Source organism: Microcaecilia unicolor, chromosome 8, assembly GCF_901765095.1.
Source record: "Microcaecilia unicolor chromosome 8, aMicUni1.1, whole genome shotgun sequence".
Taxonomy (NCBI): domain Eukaryota; kingdom Metazoa; phylum Chordata; class Amphibia; order Gymnophiona; family Siphonopidae; genus Microcaecilia; species Microcaecilia unicolor.
In genome coordinates this window covers 170430999-170455632 of record NC_044038.1, presented here as the reverse complement: position 1 = coordinate 170455632, position 24634 = coordinate 170430999, and the positions used below count along the sequence as shown (strand labels likewise).

Below are 24634 nucleotides of genomic sequence, written 5' to 3'. Positions count from 1 at the left end.
ACATTTATTTTTACTAAAGGTGTCACAGAGCCCAGCATCCCTTACTAGTTTGCATTTTTGGGGGGGAGTGGGGGAGGACATCAAGCACGGAGGGGGGGGGGATTAAGAGGGCAACTTCCCCTAATGCTTCTCAATAGGAGCACTTTCCTGAAACAGATGTCCTAGGGAACAGGTGTAAATCCTGACATCGATCTGACACTGACTCTCATTCCCTTTCTAAAATGGGAAATAAATGCTCATTTTTTGAAGGTCTGCCCTAGTCCCACCCAAAACATGCCCAAATGAAAGAGAGCAGCTGTATGCCAGGCCACATCCTCCCCCAGTCGGAGCCAGCATAGCAAAGGAGGAGGACATGGTCTGGCATGCAGCCACTCTCCTCCTCTTCCCTGTTTGTACTGAAAAACACAGGCGAGGAAGGGGAGAGAGCAAAGGAAGAGGCTGAGGATACCATGGGAGGGGGTTGGGATTCTGCAGTGGGCAGGGAAGAAGAAAGCTTTATGCATCTGTGTGTGCTCGGGGCTATTTGCAACAGTGAGCCAGTGAGGCAGGCTTTTGGCACCCTAAGCCAGTGCCTTACCTGGCACATGACTTAAGCAAGCTCTGCCAGGTAGTGAGGTCAATAGAACATTTAGCAGACCTCTTGTTAAGGCTTAACAATAGTTTTACCTCCAGTTGGCCATCTGCCTCCAGATATGAACCAGTAACAAAGCCTTCAGGCGAGAATTCAGATTGATGTGCTAGGTGCTTAATCACTGAAGTTTGCCAAAGCTGGAAAGGTCTCAGGGGGTCAGAAAGAAATCCCCTTATTTTGCCTTTGTGTTTCTCCAAATTAGGAAGAAAAAGGGAAAAAAAAAAGGATTTGCAAAAAGGAAGAAAAATACAAATAAACTTCAGACTAAGAGATTTTTAAAAACCCACATCCTCTCCCTTGGTCAGCATCTTGCATCAGGCCTGCAGGTACTTTTTGTCTGTAAGCCTGCAAGCTCATTTTCAAAAGGGAAACTCTCTACATATTTTCATTTTGAAAATTTCTTGCCAAGGAAGGACCACAGATACATATCTACGGACAGATTCTATAAATTCAAACTTCCTGCACGGAAGTACTAGGAGGATGGGGAAGACAGGGTGAAGACAATTTTTTAGGAAGTGTTTTACGATTGCCCTTAGATATATCTATCTTTTGGCATTTCTATAATCCCCAGAAAGCATACTTTCAAGAATACGTACTGTGTTATAAAAGACAGCAGTTTTTCAAAGAAACATCTCGCCATTCTTAGCAGGCCTAATTAAATAGACCATAAGACTACAATTTTTGGGGTCCTTTTACTAAGGTGCGCTAACAGATTTAGTGCATGCTAAGTTAAGTGCCATGCAGCCTATAGATATACAATGGACTGTGCGGCATTTAGCACACGCTAATCTCATTACTGCACCTTAGTAAAAGGACCTCTTTGTTTGCTTTTATTGCCAAACATTTCAACAACCATTGATAGAATGAAAGGAATAAGGCACCATAATAAAAAAACAAAGATGACGCTAAATTTCTTCTCATACCTGGCTCATGGATCCTTCCTCTTGTTTATTGTTAGGACCAACTTGTCCCAGAGCCTGTAAAGGACTTCTTCTCTTCTTTGGCCTTTCCATTAACCTACTGCAGATGAACAACATTTAAGATTTATACACCGTGGAAAATTAAAAAACAGGAACATAAAAGGTCTTTAATGAAAATATTGTAAGTCAAAACAGTTTCTTTCTCTACCAGGATTTGGTGAAAAAAATGTTAGTAGTATATATACCATTTACATTATATATTGGAGGGTGAGTTATGACTGCCTTATCACCCTGATCAATGTTTCTCCGTTTTCTCCTCCTCACATCCCAAATTTTTACTGCATTTTATTAGGCATAAACTTAAGTATATAGACCAATGACAGGCTTTCATGATATATTTAAATATAGCTAGAGAAAACCCTGGCAGCCTTGATAGAACAAGTATGTTAAAGCAACATTACAGCATGGCCAACCATAAGCCAACTATGATGAAATATTTCCACGAATACAATTTATAAAAGAGCCTATTTGAAAATATTTTATTTTTATTATAAAGCTATTTTTCTCATTTATAGCAGATCCTGAATTGCAGGCATTCTGATAAGTATTCAGCTGGAGGCTGGGATGCCTCCATGAAGTTAAAAACAATTCTTGGTGCATTTTAGCTCCATAAACGTTCCACACTAAATCACAGATTTATAAAGGTGGACCAAAGCACTTCTACATTGCTGACTGGCAATAGTGAAAGGCTGCATCAAAATAGTGTATTATCATTGCAACAAAGTTGTATCTGTCCTGTACTAACCTAGTACTGGTGAGTTGTGAACCAAAATTACTTGCAGCAGTAAGGCTGCCACTGATGGTATTGATAAGTGGCATTGTCATATTGGTTGCTATCTGTAGGTCTTCCTTCATACCGGTTGAATCCTTTCCTGGATCCATGGAGGAAGTTATTTCAGGGCCAAGAGAGTTATTTTCCTGAGGTAATTCTAGAACGACCTGGGACTGGCTGGTAGTGAGCTCTAAAGGCTCATCTTCTTCAGACATTTTAATTTGTGATTTTCCTCCTTTCGTTTTAGAAGGTTTCATTTCACATTTGTTGTCTTTGTTTTTCTTGTCTTTTTCAATTTCCTGAAAGAGACAGATAATCGAAGTTCTTACAAACTCAATACAAAATATTCCATATATCAGATACTGACATTTCTAAATGTTTTGAAAGCTATATTCCCTTGCTCCGCCTTATACGTCAACACTTTAAAGTTATGATTGTGGGAGAAGTAGAGATCAAAGGCCCATGAACACCAAAGGGAAAAGGAGCAGCTCTACTGACCCGAGATTTGAGAAACATTTTGGGGTCCTTTTACTCAGCTGCATAAGCATCAATGCGCGCCCAACAAGCATCAAAATGGAGTTAACGCCCGACTACCACGTGGCTCTTGCAATAATTTCGTTTTTGGCGCACGTCCGATAGGCGTGTCTGAAAAATATTATTTTCGGGCATGCATAACGGACGAGCACCAAGTGGCATTTGGCGCGCATAGGTCATTATCGCCCAGTTATCGCATCTTTACCGCTAGGTCAATGGCTGGTGGTAAGGTCTCAGACCCAAAATGGATGCGCGGCAATTTTCATTTTGAAGCATGTCCATTTTCAGCAAAAATAAATAAAAGCACTTTTTCACAGGCACGCTAAAAAATGGATTGGCGTGCGCCCAAAACCCGCAAGCCATTTTTCAGTGCACCTTTGTAAGATGGATACAGATGTTATACACTAGCCCTATTGTGCAGTTGTCAATTAACAAGGTAGTTACACAGGTGTTTGCTCTTCAGAGTGGAACTAGTCAGAGCTGTCTACTGTCCCCATTATTGCTCATCTTGACATTAGAACCTCTGTTTGAGGGTTGCTAATAGGGAGGAAGGAACTGAAAATATATCTTTTGAGGACGATGTTCTGTTATTTGTAAATGTTCTTTGGGTGATCTCAACAATCATGCCAATTACCATACAATGCGAAAGATTTGAAGGGCTGAAAATGAACGTTGACAAGTCAGAAGCCAATACACTCAGCATTAATGAGAAGCACTGAGATGAGGCTCACTCAGTGATATCACTGAACATACTTTGGTGAGTTGAGGTACCATGTTGAGTGAACATTTTGGCCATTCTCTTGTCCAACAACCCACTACTACTACTCATAGAGTGCCAATGACAACACAAAAGTTAGCCCTGTAATAAAGCGGTCATCCTCCACCACTCTCTGAATATCACTGTCAAAAGGTCTGAATAGGACCTTCAAAGTACCTTTTCCAGCTGGACCCTAACAGATAGTTTTTTTAGGAAGTGCAGGCCCTAAGTTTTCACGTAAAAAAAAGAAAATATCACTGAATATTATTTTTGATCGGTTTCATTTTACAAGGACACTTTCAGGCTTATTTTCGAAAGAGAAGAGTGCCCATCTTTCGACACAAATCGGGAGATGGGCATCCTTCTCCCAGGGTCGCCCAAATTGGCATAATTGAAAGCCGATTTTGAGCGTCCCCAACTGCTTTCCATCGCGGGGGTGTGTCGGAAGCATAGCGAAGGTGGGACTGGGGCGTGCTTAACACATGGGTGTCCTCGGCCGATAATGGAAAAAAGAAGGGCGTCCTTGATGAGCACTTGGCCGACTTTACTTGATCCATTTTTTCTTGCGACCAAGCCTCATAAAGGTGCCCAAACTGACCAGATGAACACCGGAGGCAATCGGGGATGACCTCCCCTTACTTCCCCAGTGGTCACTAACCCCCTCCCACCCTAAAAAAAACACTTTAAAAATATTTTTTCCAGCCTCTATGCCAGCCTCAAATGTCATACCCAGCTCCCCGATAGCAGTATGCAGGTCCCTGGAGCAGTTTTAGTGGGTGCAGTGCACTTCAGGCAGGCGGACCCAGGTCCATCCCCCTCTACCTGTTGCACTTGTGGTGGTAAATGTGAGCCCTTCAAAACCCACCAGAAACCCACTGTACCCACATGTAGGTGTCCCCCTTTACCCTTCAGGGGTATGGTAGCAGTGCACAGTTGTGGAGAGTGGGTTTTGGGGGGGCTCAGCACCCAAGGTAAGGGAGCTATGCACCTGGGAGCAATTTGTGAAGTCCCCTGCAGTGCCCCCTAGGGTGCCCGATTGGTGTCCTTGCATTTGGTCGTTTCTGAGATGGGCATCCTCGGTTTCCATTATCGCCGAAAACTGGGGATGACCATCTCTAAGGACAACCATCTCTAAGGTCGACCTAAATGTTGAGATTTGGGCATCCCCGACCCTATTATCGAAATGAAAGATGGACGTCCATCTTGTTTCGATAATAAAGGTTTCCCCGCCCCTTTGCCTGGACGTCCTGCAAAGACGTCCTCAGGAAAACTTGGGCGCCCCATTCGATTATACCCCACTTTGTTCTTTCACACAATTATAAAGATACCAACACATACTAAAGTCTATCAAGAAAGATCTGGTTCTCACCCTTGGGAATTTTATGCTGCCCTGTGATATATTTCCTTGAAATACTCTTTTGTCTTCTTTTCCACAGTCCAATTCTCTGTTTTCTCCAAGTTTTCCATAAGTATTATTTTTCCTTTCTTGTAGCAATTTAGCCTGAAGTTCTTGCATAAACCTGAAAACAAAAATAATGCCTATACACCTTAATGTATATACCATATACATGTATTTAATTCAGTTTTGTAATTATCATCTAAATCAGGGGTTCTCAACCCAGTCCTCAGGACACACCTAGCCAGTCAGGTTTTCATGATACCCACAATGAATATACATGAGATAGATTTGAATACAATGGAAGTAGTTCAAGAGTATCCATCAAAAGGCGGAGAACTCAAAAGTCCCATGGGAAAACACAGAGATAAGACAGAAAAAGTGGGAGTTTGACCATGGATGCCAAAGTCTGGAAAGACGTTTGCTTAACAACAAAAGTTTATTTAATAAAAATGTATTCAATAACAGCTGCTATATACAGACTTTGTAAATGTATAATGCACTTATCCTCTCTTGGAAACTATAGCTCGCAATGGACATAAAATAACTCTTCCTCTCTACGATTCTTCACATAAGAACCTTATTCTACCTCTCACTACCTGTATTTGTTCATACCGGAATTAGTGAATGCCTTTACGGTTATATGTAAGCCATATTGAGCCTGCAAGTAGGTGGGAAAATGTGGGATACAAATGCAACAAATAAATAAATAAATAAATAAGAAAATATCTTTCTCAAATAGTACTTTTAGCTATTACAAAATATTTTTTTTGAATTGGAAAAAGAACTTAAATAAAAAAATGATCATAATGACAATTTGTCATCTTATAACAACCCAGCTTCAATGAATTAACCTGTGTATTTAAAAAAAAAAAAAAAAAAGACTAGTAGGGTAAATTAAAAAAAAAATTCATGGCCTCTTTTACTAAACCAAGCTAGCGATTCCTGGTGCGACAATGCTGACAAAGCCCATTCACTTTGAATGGGCTTTGTCAGCATTGCCACGCGGGAACTGCTAGCGCAGTTTGGTAAAAGAAAATGTAAAAATCAGAGTTTCTAAAGTTTAAACTAGATTTTAAAATTTTCTAAAGACCTACTCACATATCATTATAATTAGTAATCAGAATTAATATCATATGCATTCCTCGCAATTACATTGTCCAAATTATGCAAAAAGGGGATAGTTTCCTGATGTCATGTTTGTGCATAAGTAGTCTCTTATAAAATACTGACCAATGCTTTGATAGGATGGTGTGTACTTTGCCAATAGGCATGTACAAAACCGAATTTGGAAGAAGACTGCACAGAGAGCACACGTACACGCATTGATGATAAAATATGCTATGCTACGTACATACGTAAAAAATATAGATGGGGCATTTACATGTGTTTCAGGGCAGGTGTAAATATCCATACATGCAATGTAGGCATTTGTCTTTATAAAAGTGACCTACAACAGGCACCTGAATACACACTCACAGCAGATGCCACCTTACAAAAGTACTCTCATAGCTCTATTATGTGAAATATTAGCAGTTGATATAGACTTTAATGTGCAGCAATCTGAAAAAGTGCAAGCTTTTAGTCTTCAGATCTAATATAATACTTACTTGTCCTGGAATGCTTCCCTGGTGAAATAGTCATGCTGCTGCAGATCTGTGGCTGACACTCTATCAGAAGGATCGATTTGTAAACAAGACTGTAAAACAAAATACACAAACTATTACCTTATTAGTCATACTAGTAAAAAAGGCCCGTTTCTGACACAAATGAAACGGGCGCTAGCAAGGTTTTCCTCGGAGTGTGTATGTTTGGGAGAGTGTATGTGAGAGTGACTGTTTGAGAGTCAGAGTGAAAGTGTGAGCCCTGCCCTCCCAATCCATGGCCATCCATGTTACTCTGTCACCTGCCCCCTCCATTCATCCCTATCCAGCATTTCCCCTCTCTGCCTGAGGCCTGCCCTGCAATCCATATCCATCCATGCCCATCTGTCCCCTCCATTCATCCCTATCCAGCAATTCCCCTCTCTGCCTGAGGCCTGCCCTGCAATCCATATCCATCCATGCCCATCTGTCCCCTCCATTCATCCCTATCCAGCAATTCCCCTCTCCCTGAGTCCTGCCCTTCCAATCCATGCCCATCCATGCTCCTCTGTCACCTGTCTCCTCTATTCATCCCTATCCAGCAATTCCCCTCTCTCCCTGAGTCCTGCCCTCCCACTGCTCTTCCAATCCATGTCCATCCATGCTCCTCTGTCACCTGGCCCCTCCATTCATCCCTATCCAGCAATTGCCCTCTCTCCCTGAGGCCTGCCCTGCAATCCATATCCATCCATGCCCATCTGTCCCCTCTATTCATCCCTATCCAGCAATTTCCCTCTCTCCCTGAGTCCTGCCCTCCCAATCCATGCCCATCCATGCTCCTCTGTCCCCTGCCCCCTCCATTCATCCATTTCCAGCAATTCCCCTCTCTCCCTGAGCCTTGCCCTCCCAATCCATGCCCATCCATGCTCCTCTGTCCCCTGCCGCCTCCATTCATCCTTTTCCAGCAAGTCCCCTCTCTCCCTTCCATGCTCCTCTCTCTCCCATGTCCCAGCCTGGCCCGCCCTCTTCTCCCCCCCCCCCCTTCGCATCCATGCCCCCCCCCCCTTCGCATCCATGCATCCCTTTGTTTTTTTTTTCTTCTTTTTAAATTTACCTCCGTGGCGGTTCCAGCAGCGAAGCATCAGGGAAGGAGGCGGCGCTCCCGACGTCTAGCTTTTCCTTCGCTGTGTTCCGCCTTCTTTTGAAGGCGGAACACAGCGAAGGGAAGGCTAGACGTCGGGAGCGCCGCCTCCTTCCCTGACGCTTCGCTTCCGGATTTGTTTGGTTTGATGCGAGAGCGGGGCAGAGACGGCTGGCTGGCTTGAAGGCTTCACACCACGAATCCACGAACCCTTCAGCCTGGGAGTGACGTCAGATGGCTTCATAGAACGTTGTTCTCAGAACGTTGAGGGTGCGTTTTATTATATTAGATTAGCCAGGTCTATCTGGCAGGCTACACAGGGGTGCAGCAGACAAGATACTCTGAATAACACGTAAGTGTACACTAACTGCTCATTTGGATCTGGAGTTTTAAGTGAGTGAGGGTCAATTATGCTTATTTCTCTGGCCTAAAAAAAACTACCTCAAAAAGCCAAACGTTTTAGGTTTAGAAATATTTCCTTAATTGGCTCCTTTTGTATTGTAGTTTTACAAAAGCTGTCACATATACATGTAATACCCTATATGAAGCTGCTCTCTTTGAATATGTTATTTTGTAAAATGGCTCTTTCCACTGTATGTGCCAACAAATACACACATACTCCTACATTCTTATGCATATTTTATAAAAGGCTATGGGTTCTGCGAGCCTTTTGTAAAATACTCAGTACATTTTGAAAGTCCCAACTTGTTTGGTATGTTTGGCAGCTAAAATATATGATTGGAAGAGTCAACTGGAATAACATAGGTCAATTGGTCTTCTTCTGCACTCATCTATGTTCCTATATTACACAGCACTATGGGGCCATTTTTCTAACACATATTGAGCAGTTAGGGGGTAATTCTCTATAGCTCACCGGGATGATAAGTGATGAGTATGAATTCTATATCATGTGTGAAATTCCATTATAGATTACTAGCTTAAGTCTGCAGTTACACATTCAAATTTAGGCGCGAGCACTTAACACTAGTTAAATGGCTGCTGTAAAAATGATTGTACCTAACTGAAGCAATTAGGCACTTAACTACAAGTACTTTATAAGATCTGTGCCCCCTCTCAGGTTCATACCCCCTTGCAGTTGTGTGCTACGGAAATTGCATGCACATTTTCTAGAATACCAACTATGGGCAGTTATGTGTGTAACTGCTAATTAGTGCCAATTAACACCAATTATTGCCCAATAACTGAGTGCTAAAACCAATTAGCCTCTAATTATTAAATTAAGTTATGCACATAACTGATCTTATTCTACAACTTGGGAGCGCAACTTTGCACACTAAGCATCAAGTTGGGAGCGCAAGTTTATAGAATGAGTGGATTAATGCACAAATTAACATATACTGTACCGGGGTAGGGTGACAGTGTATGCTAATTTGCATGTTAACTGCATGTTTTGTTGGGGGTGGGAACTGCATAAGGTACTTACCACACACTGTCACTTGCACAGGTTCACTTAATACCTCCTCAAGAGGAGGCATAAAGTTCATGCACATTAACTGCTCTGTGAAGGACATTTTAGTAAGTTAACTGCTAAGGACATACTGGGAACACCGCCAGCAGCTGATGAGGTGAGTTCCAAAACCTAAGTACGTTCATACCAGAAAAAGATCGCCTTTATAGAAAGCCATAGGGTAAAAGTAAGCAAAATGGTTAAAACATTATAGAGCTCCAAAACCTGTTAAATACAGAATCTTTCTTATGTCGGCTAGAATTCCTGCAAATATAAACTTGCATTTTATCCAGAGAACAGGTTTTTGTACTTAGGGGGTCTTTTAATAAGCCGCAGTAGTGTTTTTAGCTTGCAGTAGAAATCAGCTGCCAGTAAACTCCGAGACGTCCATAGGAATATAATGGGTGTCTCGGTGTTTACCGCCTGCTTATTTCTACCGCGAGTTATAAACGCTACCACAGCTTAGTAAAAGACCCCCTTAGGTTTTAGAACTCACCTTTTCAATTATGGCACAGCCTTTGCACTTAATGAGCGTTAATGTTTGTGTAAAAATTCACCTCACTTTAGAAAAAGGGAATACATCTGCAAGATGGAAAATCATAGCCATTTTTTGTACATAAAATGAGAAGAGGAAATGGAAAAGACTATTTGTGTTTGAATTTCTATGCCAGTAATGACAAGATATTTTGGGGAGTGTTCCATACAAAGGATATGGTCATAAACTGAATACATTCAAAATATCAAGTACTAACTTGATATGAGTAAGTGTTAACTATACTGGGTACATCATGGTCATATACCCTGTAGGAAGTACATAAAATGTGAATAAAACTGACATAATTTCATTCACTTACTTATGGTATAGCAATACTAGGAGATGAAGACACTCAAATTTTATAGTAGCTACAATTTAAATAGCTAAAAAAAAAAAAAGCAGGAATATGCTGTCTTTTTAAAGTATAAAAACAACAATATCTCTTATTTTGTGTCCTTTCCCACCTAAAATTAAACAAAAGTTAACAAAATATTTGTCATTAAGCTTTTCAACACACAGTATCTGTAATATTTGGTTAAAATGCAATAGAAAAACAGTCTTTAAAATATTTATGTGCATTGTAAAAGTGTAGCGAGCACTAAGATGAAAACCAGTATATGTGGAAAAAAATAAATATAAATGAGAAAATAACAAAATGGCCTGACAATGCACAACTCAATTTTTTCCAAACATATTCTTAAAATACTACTCTAACTTAGAAACTCAAATCTCTTTGAACATACGTGTACTATATCAGCCAATAATGGGCTTAATCTGGGATACTTTTTCCTTGCATTCGTAGGATGATGAACCTCCGGGAGAACCACCCCAGCAAAGACCGCATTGCTCTCAAAGAGCTCCTGGAGGCGTGGACTCAATTTATCTAAAAGGAAAGAAAGCCCTGATAATCTGTTATGAGGTAACTAGGAGATATTTGAATTTACAGCAACATTTTGCATGATTTTTGTTTGTTTAATTCAACGTAAACCAGCATTCTTGCTACTTAACAGATAGATGTGTGCATACAGGATCCATGTAATTCTGAAATTGCATCTGTTACAAATCACAAACTTAAATTATCTGCTTCTGCACCATTACCATCAGTTCACATGTTCTGTCAAAATTAAAATATATACATAGCAATATGGGGATAATTAAAAAAAAAATTTCAGCATATAAAGCCTGCTTTGCACGCAGAAAAGAGCTTTTATAAAATTATATGAGCACATATCTGCAAATAAAGGGCTTCTTTTACTAAACCGCACCAGTGATTCCCAAGTAGCAAATGAGAGGAAGCCCATAAGAATTTAATTGGCTTCCTCTCATTTACCGCACAAAAATCGCTAGAACAGCTATGTAAAAGAAACCCAAAGTATGTGCATGGAAAGCATATGCCTACATTTATGCACATAGGCACTCCTGGGTGGTAGTTTAGGTAGAGGAGCAGTGACAGTTGCAATCTGTGTGTGTAGTCTCTAAAATATGAATTTACCCATGTAAAGTACATGAATAAATCTGCACCTTTGCAGTAGGTTTAAATTTGTGTGTAGGCATTTGTGAGCTGTTGGGGCTGGATATCAAAGCCTATTTTTATAAAATAAGCCCCTTTTGAAACTTCTCACATAAACGTCTTGCTATAAAATGAAGCCCTATATGAAAAACAACAGAAATAAGAGGCTGAAAGAGAAGACAGAAGGACTTTAAAAACGGAACACTCTTGATAGCTGAGGTACAGTGTCCTAGGAAAGATCTTTTTGTCAGCGCTGTTTAAACAGTATGGGCCTAACATGATGTTGAAGAAATACCAATAATGAGGAGCCGATGGAACCAGTACACCACCAAACATTAACTCATAAAAATTCCATCAACATTGAAACAATCAGCTTATAAATTGTTTCACCTATATTCCAGTTGTTGCTTTACAAAATACCTTATAGGCAAGGATTTATGTAACTCTCAAGTACTGGTGGGTAGAATTACCTCATCGGCTAAAAAAAAAAAACCCTTCCTAATAGTAACAACTATACAGTCAATTCAGTGCCAATATATTGTGAAAAAACTTCAAAACTTTCTTCACAATACTGGTAATACAGTCTCACCAACAGTGGCTAGCATTTCATTAAGAACCTGCATCAGGGCTTGTAAGACCAGTATTATCAAAAACTGCTGCAGTTAGCAAGCTTAACCAGCACCATTGGTGGGACCGTATTTCCAGCATTGTGAAGATTTCATAGATAAGTGGTTCCAAAGTTTCAAAGATTTTGGCACAAAGTTTTGAAGATGTTTATCAATATATTGGAACTGAATTGTAGCATGGAATGGTGCTACCAATTTGGCCACTGCTGGAAGCAGGATACTGTGCTAGATTGACCATTGGTCTGACCCAGTATGGCTATTCTTATGTTATGAATTAACAGGAGTGGAGGAGTGGCCTAACGGTTAGAGCACCGGTCCAGAGGTGGCCGGTTCAAATCCCACTGCTGCTCCTTGTGATCTTGGGCAAGTCACTTAACCCTCCATTGCCTTGGGTACAAATTTAGATTGTGAGCCCTCCTGGGACAGAGAACTTACCTTGAGCTACTACTGAAAAAGGTGTAAGCAAAATCCAAATAAATAAATATTAGAGAGGGTTTTTTTTTAAGCCGACGAGGTAATTCTACCCAGCAATATTTGAGAGAGAGATATATGTACCAGATGAGTTCTGAGGTTTTTCCTCCCTATAAGATTTTTTTGTAAAGCAATGACTGAAATACAGGTGAAACAATTTATAAGCTGATTGATTCAATGTTTATGGAATTTTTATGAGTTAATGTTTGATGACCTACTATGATGCGGCCCAGATTAATCAGCCTGAATAAAGCGAATGCTACATACCTGTAGAAGGTATTCTCCGAGGACAGCAGGCTGATTGTTCTCACTGATGGGTGACGTCCACGGCAGCCCCTCCAATCGGAACACTTTCTAGCAAAGTCCTTTGCTAGTCCTCGCGCAGATGCGCACCGCGCATGCGCGGCCATCTTCCCGCCCGAACCGGCTCGTGCCGGCCAGTCTCATATGTAGCAAGACAAAGAGAAGGGAAGACACAACTCCAAAGGGGAGGCGGGCGGGTTTATGAGAACAATCAGCCTGCTGTCCTCGGAGAATACCTTCTACAGGTATGTAGCATTCGCTTTCTCCGAGGACAAGCAGGCTGCTTGTTCTCACTGATGGGGTATCCCTAGCCCCCAGGCTCACTCAAAACAACAACCATGGTCAATTGGGCCTCGCAACGGCGAGGACATAACTGAGATTGACCTAAAAAATTTACCAACTAACTGAGAGTGCAGCCTGGAACAGAACAAAGATGGGCCTAGGGGGTGGAGTTGGATTCTAAACCCCGAACAGATTCTGAAGCACTGACTGCCCGAACCGACTGTCGCGTCGGGTATCCTGCTGCAGGCAGTAGTGAGATGTGAATGTGTGGACAGATGACCACGTCGCAGCTTTGCAGATCTCTTCAATGGTGGCTGACTTCAAGTGGGCTACCGAAGCTGCCATGGCTCTAACATTATGAGCTGTGACATGACCCTCAAGAGCCAGCCCAGCCTGGGTGTAAGTGAAGGAAATGCAATCTGCTAGCCAATTGGATATGGTGCGTTTCTCTACACCCACTCCCCTCCTGTTGGGATCAAAAGAAACAAACAATTGAGCGGACTGTCTGTTGGGCTGTGTCCGCTCCAGATAGAAGGCCAATGCTCTCTTGCAGTCCAATGTGTGCAGCTGACGTTCAGCAGGGCAGGAATGAGGACGGGGAAAGAATGTTGGCAAGACAATTGACTGGTTCAGATGGAACTCTGACACAACCTTTGGCAAGAACTTAGGGTGAGTGCGGAGGACTACTCTGTTATGATGAAATTTGGTGTAAGGGGCCTGGGCTATCAGGGCCTGAAGCTCACTGACTCTACGAACTGAAGTAACTGCCACCAAGAAAATGACCTTCCAGGTCAAGTACTTCAGATGGCAGGAATTCAGTGGCTCAAAAGGAGGTTTCATCAGCTGGGTGGGAACGACATTGAGATCCCATGACATTGTAGGAGGCTTGACAGGGGGCTTTGACAAAAGCAAACCTCTCATGAAGCGAACAACTAAAGGCTGTCCTGAGATCGGCTTACCTTCCACACGGTAATGGTAAGCACTGATTGCACTAAGGTGAACCCTTACAGAGTTGGTCTTGAGACTCAGACAAGTGCAGAAGGTATTCAAGCAGGGTCTGTGTAGGACAAGAGCGAGGATCTAGGGCCTTGCTGTCACACCAGACGGCAAACCTCCTCCATAGAAAGAAGTAACTCCTCTTAGTGGAATCTTTCCTGGAAGCAAGCAAGATGCGGGAGACACCCTCTGACAGACCCAAAGAGGCAAAGTCTACGCTCTCAACATCCAGGCCGTGAGAGCCAGGGACCGGAGGTTGGGATGCAGAAGCGCCCCTTCGTCCTGCGTGATGAGGGTCGGAAAACACTCCAATCTCCACGGTTCTTCGGAGGACAACTCCAGAAGAAGAGGGAACCAGATCTGACGTGGCCAAAAAGGAGCAATCAGAATCATGGTGCCTCGGTCTTGCTTGAGTTTCAACAAAGTCTTCCCCACCAGAGGTATGGGAGGATAAGCATACAGCAGACCTTCCCCCCAGTCCAGGAGGAAGGCATCCGATGCCAGTCTGCCGTGGGCCTGAAGCCTGGAACAGAACTGAGGGACTTTGTGGTTGGCTCGAGATGCGAAGAGATCTACCAAGGGGGTGCCCCACACCTGGAAGATCTGTCGCACTACACGGGAATTGAGCGACCACTCGTGAGGTTGCATAATCCTGCTCAGTCTGTCGGCCAAACTGTTGTTTACGCCTGCCAGATATGTGGCTTGGAGCACCATGCCGTGATGGCGAGCCCAGAGCCAAATGCTGACGGCTTTCTGACACAGGGGGCGAGATCCGGTGCCCCCCTGCTTGTTGACGTAATACATGGCAACCTGATTGTCTGTCTGAATTTGGATAATTTGATGGGACAGCCGATCTCTGAAAGCCTTCAGAGCGTTCCAGATCGCTCGTAACTCCAGAAGATTGATCTGCAGATCGCGTTCCTGGAGGGACCAGCTTCCTTGGGTGTGAAGCCCATCGACATGAGCTCCCCATCCCAGGAGAGACGCATCCATGGTCAGCACTTTTTGTGGCTGAGGAATTTGGAAAGGACGTCCCAGAGTCAAATTGGACCAAATTGTCCACCAATACAGGGATTCGAGAAAACTCGTGGACAGGTGGATCACGTCTTCTAGATCCCCAGCAGCCTGAAACCACTGGGAAGCTAGGGTCCATTGAGCAGATCTCATGTGAAGGCGGGCCATGGGAGTCACATGAACTGTGGAGGCCATGTGGCCCAGCAATCTCAACATCTGCCGAGCTGTGATCTGCTGGGACGCTCGTACCTGCGAGACGAGGGACAACAAGTTGTTGGCTCTCGTCTCTGGGAGATAGGCGCGAGCCGTCCGAGAATCCAGCAGAGCTCCTATGAATTCGAGTTTCTGCACTGGGAGAAGATGGGACTTTGGATAATTTATCACAAACCCCAGTAGCTCCAGGAGGCGAATAGTCATCTGCATGGACTGCAGGGCTCCTGCCTCGGATGTGTTCTTCACCAGCCAATCGTCGAGATATGGGAACACGTGTACCCCCAGTCTGCGAAGTGCCGCTGCTACTACAGCCAAGCACTTGGTGAACACTCTGGGCGCAGAGGCGAGCCCAAAGGGTAGCACACAGTACTGGAAGTGACGTGTGCCCAGCTGAAATCGCAGATACTGTCTGTGAGCTGGCAGTATCGGGATGTGCGTGTAGGCGTCCTTCAAGTCCAGAGAGCATAGCCAATAGTTTTCCTGAATCATGGGGAGAAGGGTGCCCAGGGAAAGCATCCTAAACTTTTCTTTGACCAGATATTTGTTCAGGGCCCTTAGGTCTAGGATGGGACGCATCCCCCCTGTTTTCTTTTCCACAAGGAAGTACCTGGAATAGAATCCCAGCCCTTCTTGCCCGGATGGCATGGGCTCGACCGCATTGGCGCTGAGAAGGGCGGAGAGTTCCTCTGCAAGTACCTGCTTGTGCTGGAAGCTGTAAGACTGAGCTCCCGGTGGACAATTTGGAGGTTTTGAGGCCAAATTGAGGGTGTATCCTTACCAGACTATTTGGAGAACCCACTGATCGGAGGTTATGAGAGGCCACCTTTGGTGAAAAGCTTTCAACCTCCCTCCGACTGGCAGGCCGCCCGGCACTGACACTTGGATGTCGGCTATGCTCTGCTGGAGCCAGTCAAAAGCTCGCCCCTTGCTTTTGCTGGGGAGCCGAGGGGCCTTGCTGAGGCGCACGCTGCTGATGAGAGCGAGCGCGCTAGGGCTTAGCCTGGGCCGCAGGCTGTCGAGAAGGAGGATTGTACCTACGCTTGCCAGAAGAGTAGGGAACAGTCTTCCTTCCCCCGAAAAATCTTCTACCTGTAGAGGTAGAGGCTGAAGGCTGCCGGCAGGAGAACTTGTCGAATGCGGTGTCCCGCTGGTGGAGCTGCTCTACCACCTGCTCGACTTTCTCTCCAAAAATATTATCCGCACGGCAAGGCGAGTCCGCAATCCGCTGCTGGATTCTATTCTCCAGGTCGGAGGCACGCAGCCATGAGAGTCTGCGCATCACCACACCTTGAGCAGCGGCCCTGGACGCAACATCAAAGGTGTCATACACCCCTCTGGCCAGGAATTTTCTGCACGCCTTCAGCTGCCTGACCACCTCCTGAAAAGGCCTGGCTTGCTCAGGGGGGAGCTTGTCCACCAAGCCCGCCAACTGCCGCACATTGTTCCGCATGTGTATGCTCATGTAGAGCTGGTAGGACTGAATCTTGGCCACGAGCATAGAAGAATGGTAGGCCTTACTCCCAAAGGAGTCCAAGGTTCTAGAGTCCTTGCCCGGGGGCGCCGAAGCATGTTCTCTAGAACTCTTGGCCTTCTTTAGGGCCAAATCCACAACTCCAGAGTCGTGAGGCAACTGAGTGCGCATCAGCTCTGGGTCCCCATGGATCCGGTACTGGGACTCGATCTTCTTGGGAATGTGGGGATTAGTTAATGGCTTGGTCCAGTTCGCCAGCAATGTCTTTTTGAGGACAAGATGCATGGGTACTGTGGACGCTTCCTTAGGTGGAGAAGGATAGTCCAGGAGCTCAAACATTTCAGCTCTGGGCTCGTCCTCCACAACCACCGGGAAGGGGATGGCCGTAAACATCTCCCGGACAAAGGAAGCGAAAGACAGGCTCTCAGGAGGGGAAAGCTGTCTTTCAGGAGAGGGAGTGGGATCAGAAGGAAGACCCTCAGACTCCTCGTCAGAGAAATATCTGATGTCTTCTTCCTCTTCCCACGAGGCCTCACCATCGGTGTCAGACACAAGTTCACGGACCTGTGTCTGCAACCGTGCCCAGCTCGACTCCGTGGAACCAAGGCCACGGTGGGAGCGTCGAGAGGTACTCCCTCGCCCGCACCGGCGAAGCTCCCTCCGCGGACGTAGTCGGGGAGCCTTCCTGGGAGGCTACCGCAGTCGATGTCGGAGACCTCACCCCGGACAATGGGCCAGCCGGCGCCTCGCTCGACGGTACCGGTGGCACAAGCACCCCCGGTACCGGAGGGGTAGGGCGCAACAGCTCTCCCAGGATCTCTGGGAGAACGGCCCGGAGACTCTCGTTCAGAGCGGCTGTAGAAAAAGGCATGGAAGCCGATGCAGGCGTCGATGTCAGAGTCTGTTCCGGGTGTGGAGGCTGTTCCGGGCTGTCCAAAGGGGAGCGCATCGACACCTCTTGAACAGAGGGCGAGCGGTCCTCTCGGTGCCGATGCCTACTGGGTGCCGACTCCCTCGGCGACCCAGAGCTCTCGGTGCCGACATGGGAAGGGGACCGGTGACAATGCTTCTTCGACTTCTTGGGACGAAGCATGTCACTGGAGCTTCCCGGCACCGACGAGGAGGACGTAGAATCCAGCCGTCGCTTCCTCTGGGCCGAGACCGAAGGAGGTCGGTCTCGGGGGGGCTGTACCGCAGGAGCCCTCGGAATGGGGGGAGACCCACCCGAAGGCTCACCGCCACCAGCAGGGGAATGGACAGCCCTCACCTGCACTCCAGATGAAGCACCACCGTCCGACGACATCAGCAGCCGAGGAGGTCTCGATACCGACGCCGACGCAGCCTTCCGATGTCGCCCCGATGTAGAGGGCCGATGCCTCGATGCAATCGGGGGCGAAGATGAAGGTCCAGGCGCCGACGACGTCGAAGCAGTCGATACTCCCGGTGCCGATGCCGACGAAGAGCCCGAGAACAAAATGTTCCACTGGGCTAACCTCGCTACCTGAGTCCGCTTTTGTAAAAGGGAACACAGACTACAGGCCTGAGGGCGGTGCCCAGCCCCCAGACACTGAAGACACGACGCGTGCCTGTCAGTGAGCGAGATTACCCGGGCGCACTGGGTGCACTTCTTGAAGCCGCTGGAAGACTTCGATGTCATGGGCGGAAAAATCGCGCCGGCGAGATCAAAACTCAAAATGGTGAAAATGGCACCGCAAAAATAGGGGGAAGAAAAACTTCGACCGAGGCCTAAATAGGGCCTACCCCGACGACGAAAGAAAACTTACCGGGGCAAAGACTGGAAGTACGGGAAGGGAGAAAACCATAAAGGTCTCCTTCCGACACCTCTTTTTTTTTTTTTTTTTTTTTTTAACCGAAGTCGATAAAACGACGCGCAAGGTCAACTTTGGGGCGCGAACGGCGAAACACGACCGTACCGAGCGCGGACAAAAGAAGACTGGCCGGCACGAGCCGGTTCGGGCGGGAAGACGGCCGCGCATGCGCGGTGCGCATCGGCGCGCGAGGACTAGCAAATGACTTTGCTAGAAAGTGTTCCGATTGGAGGGGCTGCCGTGGACGTCACCCATCAGTGAGAACAAGCAGCCTGCTTGTCCTCGGAGAAAGTCAGACTATATATCCAATATAAAGTTGGATATAGTTCTCTGATTAACTTTAGGTCTACTATTTAGAGCTAACCATGGGTTTAACCAAATCCTTGGAACACCCTTAGGGTGGCTTCTTTTTATGTGGCTAAAATCTGCACAGTCTACATTTTGACTGGACAAAATTAGCCAATCATTTGGGGGTGAGGTGTAGAATTGAAACAGAAAGGTTTGTCCTACTTACTCCTGAAAGCAACTGGACAAAACCTTTGAATATCAACCTGTTTCAACTGCATAAAAATACAAATTTTTATCTGTAATTTATGCTGTTCTAAATAGTTGTGCAATTCACAAACAAAATTAACTTCTATGTCACGGGGGCAACTTCTCCAAATGGGTTAGTTTTGCGCACACCTTGACACTATGGGGATCATGTGATACTTCATCAACAAATGACCTTTCTTTTTCATAATACTCTTATGGAATATATATATCAGTTCAATTACACCCACCTACTTTTGCCACAATTTTATGGAGCTGATCCAGATCAGAGCTGCCTGGTAGAAATGCTTTTCCAGTGGCCATTTCAATGATCATGCAACCCAAAGCCCAGATGTCAACAGGCCTAACACCAATAAAACAGAAGGTGAGCAATACAGCTAACACAAAACAACATGGGTATTGCATGCACAGAAAGATTAAGAAAAATCAGGACAGTTTCTCAACAACCACTAGCAGATGACATCTGAGACAAAATATTGAGCAACTCCATACAAATAAATAACATCATTTTCTAACAGAGATCCAACACAGGAAAGGAACTTAGGCATGTAAGTTGTGCCAATGTTATAAAGGCATAAAGGCAAAAAATCAAAACAACGGCAGTGTTCTTAATACAATCCAAAAACATGTAAGTAATGAATCAGAACACTAAGCACTCAAAAAAAAAACTTATTGTGTGTATACATGCACCCTTATTTTAGAAGCTCTATTTGCAATTTGTGTGTGTGTGTATATATCACATTCACTGTATAACCAGTATAATTTTATTAAACTTTTGTTTATATTTTTTATATCAAGAAACACTAACAGAAAATAATACAATGATCAGCAAAGAAAACATTTTAAATATGGAATTCTCAAAAAAACAAACACACATGTGAGTTCTGAGATAACATATTACATATGAGTTACGCAACACAGTAAATGATGACCGATAAAGAACTGCACTTTCTATCCCATCTGCCCAACAAGGAGGCCTGAGCCACGCCTGCCACTGCGTGTTATAGTTCGATTCCCACTTCAGGCACAGGCAGCTCCTTGTGACTCTGGGCAACTCACTTAACCCTCCATTGCCCCAAGTACAAATAAGTACCTGTATACAATATGTAAGCCGCATTGAGCCTGCCTGCCATGAGTGGGAAAGCGCGGGGTACAAATGTAACAAAAAAAAAAAAATTCATGATTGAACCCTGGTTGGAACTTTGCCAACATGTCAACCACATACATGCAGTTATATGATGTAGTCTTGGAACAATATATGGTTAAGCCAAGTATTGCTAATGTTGGCACTTAAATGTGTAAATTCCTGAGTTTCCTCCATTAACTTTTTCCCAATTAGAATTTAAAATGATGTTCCTGCCAAACATGCTGCTCCTATAGACATATGTTCCTGGATATATTTTAGAAAAGCCTCTATGTCAGCAGATCCTTTTCTAAAGTAGGACCAGAACCGTGCATGTCCCAACCTGGATGTACAAATACAATTTCGACATTCTATCTAAAATGATTAGCTTTCTCTGTGTTAAAAAGAGGGAAGTCTGTTGTGAACCCTGAGAGTCTGCAGGGAGACCTGTGCAGTGCAAAGAAGCCTGAAGCAGGAAATCTGCTTAAACAGTCACACCGTATTTGTTAGCAGATAAAAACTTGCACAATCCATCCAGTCTGCCCAGCAAGGGGGCCACAGCTGCACCTGCCACTGCATGCAGGTTATGCTCCTTCATGATCAAATACTGGCATCACAAATAGGCCAGTCAGCAACTGAAGAAACCGTTTCCAAAACTCACTCAGTCCATCAGTAGCACTTTGGAGAAAAATAGGTAGCGGCTTTTGGACCAAGTGAGTTTTGCAGAGTATTTTTTTTCTTACATTTGTACCCCGCGCTTTCCCACTCATAGCAGGCTCAATGCGGCTTACATATTATATACAGGTACTTATTTGTACCTGGGGCAATGGAGGGTTAAGTGACTTGCCCAGAGTCACAAGGAGCTGCCTGTGCCTGCAGTGGGAATCGAACCCAGGTCCCCAGGACCAAAGTCCACCACTCTAACCACTAGGCCACTCCTCCTCCGGCTTTAGTATTAGTGTAATAGTTGCCGACTTCCAAGACTCCAATTGACACTAACACAGTCATTAAAATCCATGGACTTAGTGAATTTTGGCACAGTAAATGAATCTTGCCTTGATGAACAAAATTAATCGCATAACTCAAAATGGACAAAAAAAATGGACAGAGTGAGTTTTGGAAAAGAGTTTTTGAATTTATATGAGAATGGGAGTTTATGTGCTCATCTGCTCGAAATAGAAGAATATCAAATGGGCAGACTAAATGGGTCAATGTGATCTTTATCTGCTGTCATTTACTACTGCTACTATGTGAAGGGGCCCTTTAACTAGGGTTACCATATGTCCGGATTTACCCGGACACTTCCTCTTTTTGATGCAAGACTTCAACTCTCGGTGGCCATTTTGAATCCCGAGACCGTCACAACAACAGGATGCAGGGTAAGGACAGAGCTCCGGGCAAGAAAGAGGGGAGCTCTTTCCTGCCCCGAAGAGGTCACTAGACCACCAGGGCCATAGATAGTAAGGGGAGGGAAGGTGACGGGGGGGGGGGGCAAGGGAGGGAAATATGTGACAGGGGGCGGAGTTAGGATATGAAAGGGACAGGGCGTGGGTGGGGCAAGGGCAGGACATGTGTCCTCTTTTTGAGAGGACAAAATATGGTAACCCTACCTTTAACCAAACAGCAGTAAAAAGTGGTCTTAGCACACCTTTAAGCCAGTCTTTCCTGTGCACTAAGGTCATTTTTCCACTGGGGTAAAATGGCCAAATTTCCTGTTTTATCTATTAATGGCCAGATGCTAATTTTGCCATTAGTGCGTGGACATTACAACAGATTAGCTATGTAGGTGGTAAGGACTCGCACACTAAATATGTGCTAAGCGATTAGCATGTGGAAATGTAGCTGTGCTGACCGATTAGCACAGAACACACCCACTCTCCATCCCCCCAGACACACCCTCTGCATCAAAAAACACATTTTCTTTTTTTAACACATGGGTAGCATGTTTACATCCCGAAAGTACTGTGGAACGCATGGATTAGTGATTACCGTAGCTCTGTATAAGGACCCCTTTATGTACTACAACAGTTTCCTTATATATTGACTGAATTTTAGTCACACAATATACAGTATGCATTTGTGTAATAAAATAGATAAATAAGGGTTTCTTTTTGTGTAAATTTTGTTACAGATAACGTTTATAATGTGGAATATGGAGCACATTCCACTCAATCACAGTCATAAAAACAAAGAGAAAAATAACTGTGGCTCTAAAAAATCAAATTAGACGAGAATGTTGAAGAGTCCAGTATTGATGCAAGATACGTATTACTGACCTTGCTAGCACGAGGAAAAAAAACCTCAATACACCCGAACGCCGACTTGAATTCTAGCGTCTTTCACTGGGGTTGTGATGATCATCATCGATCTTAAAACCTCATAGTGTATTTTTTCAATTTTTTAAGTCCGTTTTCATTTATTAAATTTTTTGGTCCTTAGTTTAAAACATACATTTGTTTTTTTTCATTATTTGTTTCAGTTTCTTATTGCAAATAGCAAATAACTCATTTATTATTTATTCCAAAACCACTTATGTTCATCTTATTTCTAAAAGAAAAAAAGCCGAACACTTAGCTAACACCCACTGTCTCCAAACATATAAGAAGGCAGATTGGCAAGTTACAAGACTAAGAGGCCCTTTTACTAAGCCACGTAAGCGTCTAAGTGCGCCCAACAAGCACCTAAATGGAGTTACCGCACGGCTACCACGTGGTTCTTGCGGTAACTTCATTTTTGCTGCACGACCAAAAAATGTATTTTGTGCACATTTGGCACATGTAGGTCATTACCACCTGGTTAACGTGTGAGACTTTATGGCTAGGTCAATGGCTGGCAGTAAGGTCTCGGACCCAAAATGGACACACAGCAATTTTCATTTTGCTGCACGTCCATTTTCAGCAAAAATTGTAAAAAGGCCTTTTTACAGGTGCACTAAAAAATGACTCTGCGCACGCCCAAAACCCTCGCCTACACTGCCGCAGGCCATTTTTCAGCGCACTTTAGTAAAAGGATCCCTAAAAGCATTACAATTATATCAATTATTTATGCAAAATACTAAACACTGATGGAACAACCTCATACCCAGCACATCAAATAGGATTTAGCTCTGCTGAGCATAAATGACAGGGCACTGGAAAGGCTGAGCAGTAAGATATTAAAAGATGGAAAGAATACGTAAGAGAAAGCTATTAGAAGAAGGAAATAAATATGAAGAGCCCATACTTTCCATATACAGGGTCTCCTAACAGCAGCTCTGGAGCTCTGTACCAGCGTGTTGCCACGTAATCTGTGTAAGTCTCACCAGGTTCTGCCAGTGTCCGAGCAAAGCCAAAATCACAAAGTTTAATTATTCCAGACTGAGAGACTAAGATATTCTCTGGTTTAATATCACGATGTATTATCTGGAAATTGCAAAATGCAAAAAGCAAGTTAAATATAACAGTGTAAACCTTAGACATTTTGGAGGTAATTCTATTAATCAGCACCTTGACATATGCACCACTTACACGCGTTTTAATTGGTAGCAATATGTGAATGTGCACTTGGTTCTATTCTATAAAGTAGCAATTAAGTGTTATAGCAACGAACTGCAGGGAGAGCATATATGTGGGCAGAACATGATCAGGCCATGTTTATTCCATTTAAGCCTGCCGAGATCACGGTGGAACAACATAAACTGGTGATTCATTTCTTTGTGGCGGTCAAATTGGCCTTGGCCCAGGCGTGGCGGCAGCAGTCCCTATCACCCATTCCTCAACTTCTCTGCAAATTGGGCTTTATTTTTCAAATGTCTAAATTGACAGGACTGTGGCAGGATGATTAGCTGTGTTTTCCAAAATTTGGCAATGCTATGAGCCCTGGAGGTTTGTCCCAGCCCCTGGTGCTACTGATGGCTAAGCACCTGTGTCTCTTTCAGGGGGGGGGGGATGGAACATGGGGGGGGGGGGGTTGTTGGAGGTGCCATTTGATTGCTCTTATTGCTCTGCTTTTCAGATTACTTGCTTATTTTTTCAATAAACAAAAAAAATAAAAATAGAATAGAGTACATACACAGCACATGTACACATTTACACATTCCCTCGTAGCAGGTGTAACTTTGTGTACGGGTATTCGCACCCAGTTAAGACTGGTTCTGGGAGCGTAGTTTATAAAGGCACATAGAAGCCTAATTTTTGATTACAAAATAGGCCTCTCTTTGGACCTCACCAGAGCCATCCCAAAGGTTGTGCAAGCAGTACAGCAGCACAGGGAAGACAGGGACACAAAATTCACTCCCCCATGTACTGTCTTCCCTTGCAATGGCAATAGCACAAGAGGGTGAGACGGAAGCACTAGGGGCCATGTCACACAGGAACGATTCTACCTCAAGATGTTCCTGCTTCTCACATGTTACAACATTATCCCTATACACTTGCCACTTGTGTGAGTGGTGGAGAGGAGGGGAAAA

At 44.3% G+C, this 24634-nt stretch overlaps 1 protein-coding gene across 5 annotated transcripts in view; it reads right to left on the bottom strand.

Annotated features, from left to right (window-relative positions):
- Positions 1-24634, bottom strand: part of CDKL3 (cyclin dependent kinase like 3) — a 72842-nt gene that overhangs the window by 32845 nt on the left and 15363 nt on the right. For 4 of the 5 annotated variants that reach the window (XM_030212209.1, XM_030212211.1, XM_030212208.1 and 1 more), the window contains 8 exons: positions 23410-23588; positions 19295-19407; positions 10541-10680; positions 6681-6769; positions 5044-5194; positions 2357-2682; positions 1555-1651; positions 667-822 (listed from right to left, as the gene is read on the bottom strand). In XM_030212209.1, the coding sequence (XP_030068069.1) occupies positions 667-822; positions 1555-1651; positions 2357-2682; positions 5044-5194; positions 6681-6769; positions 10541-10680; positions 19295-19407; positions 23410-23588 (1251 nt within the window). The remainder of the gene's footprint in view (positions 1-666; positions 823-1554; positions 1652-2356; positions 2683-5043; positions 5195-6680; positions 6770-10540; positions 10681-19294; positions 19408-23409; positions 23589-24634) is intronic. The other variant, XM_030212210.1, reaches the window with a different exon arrangement.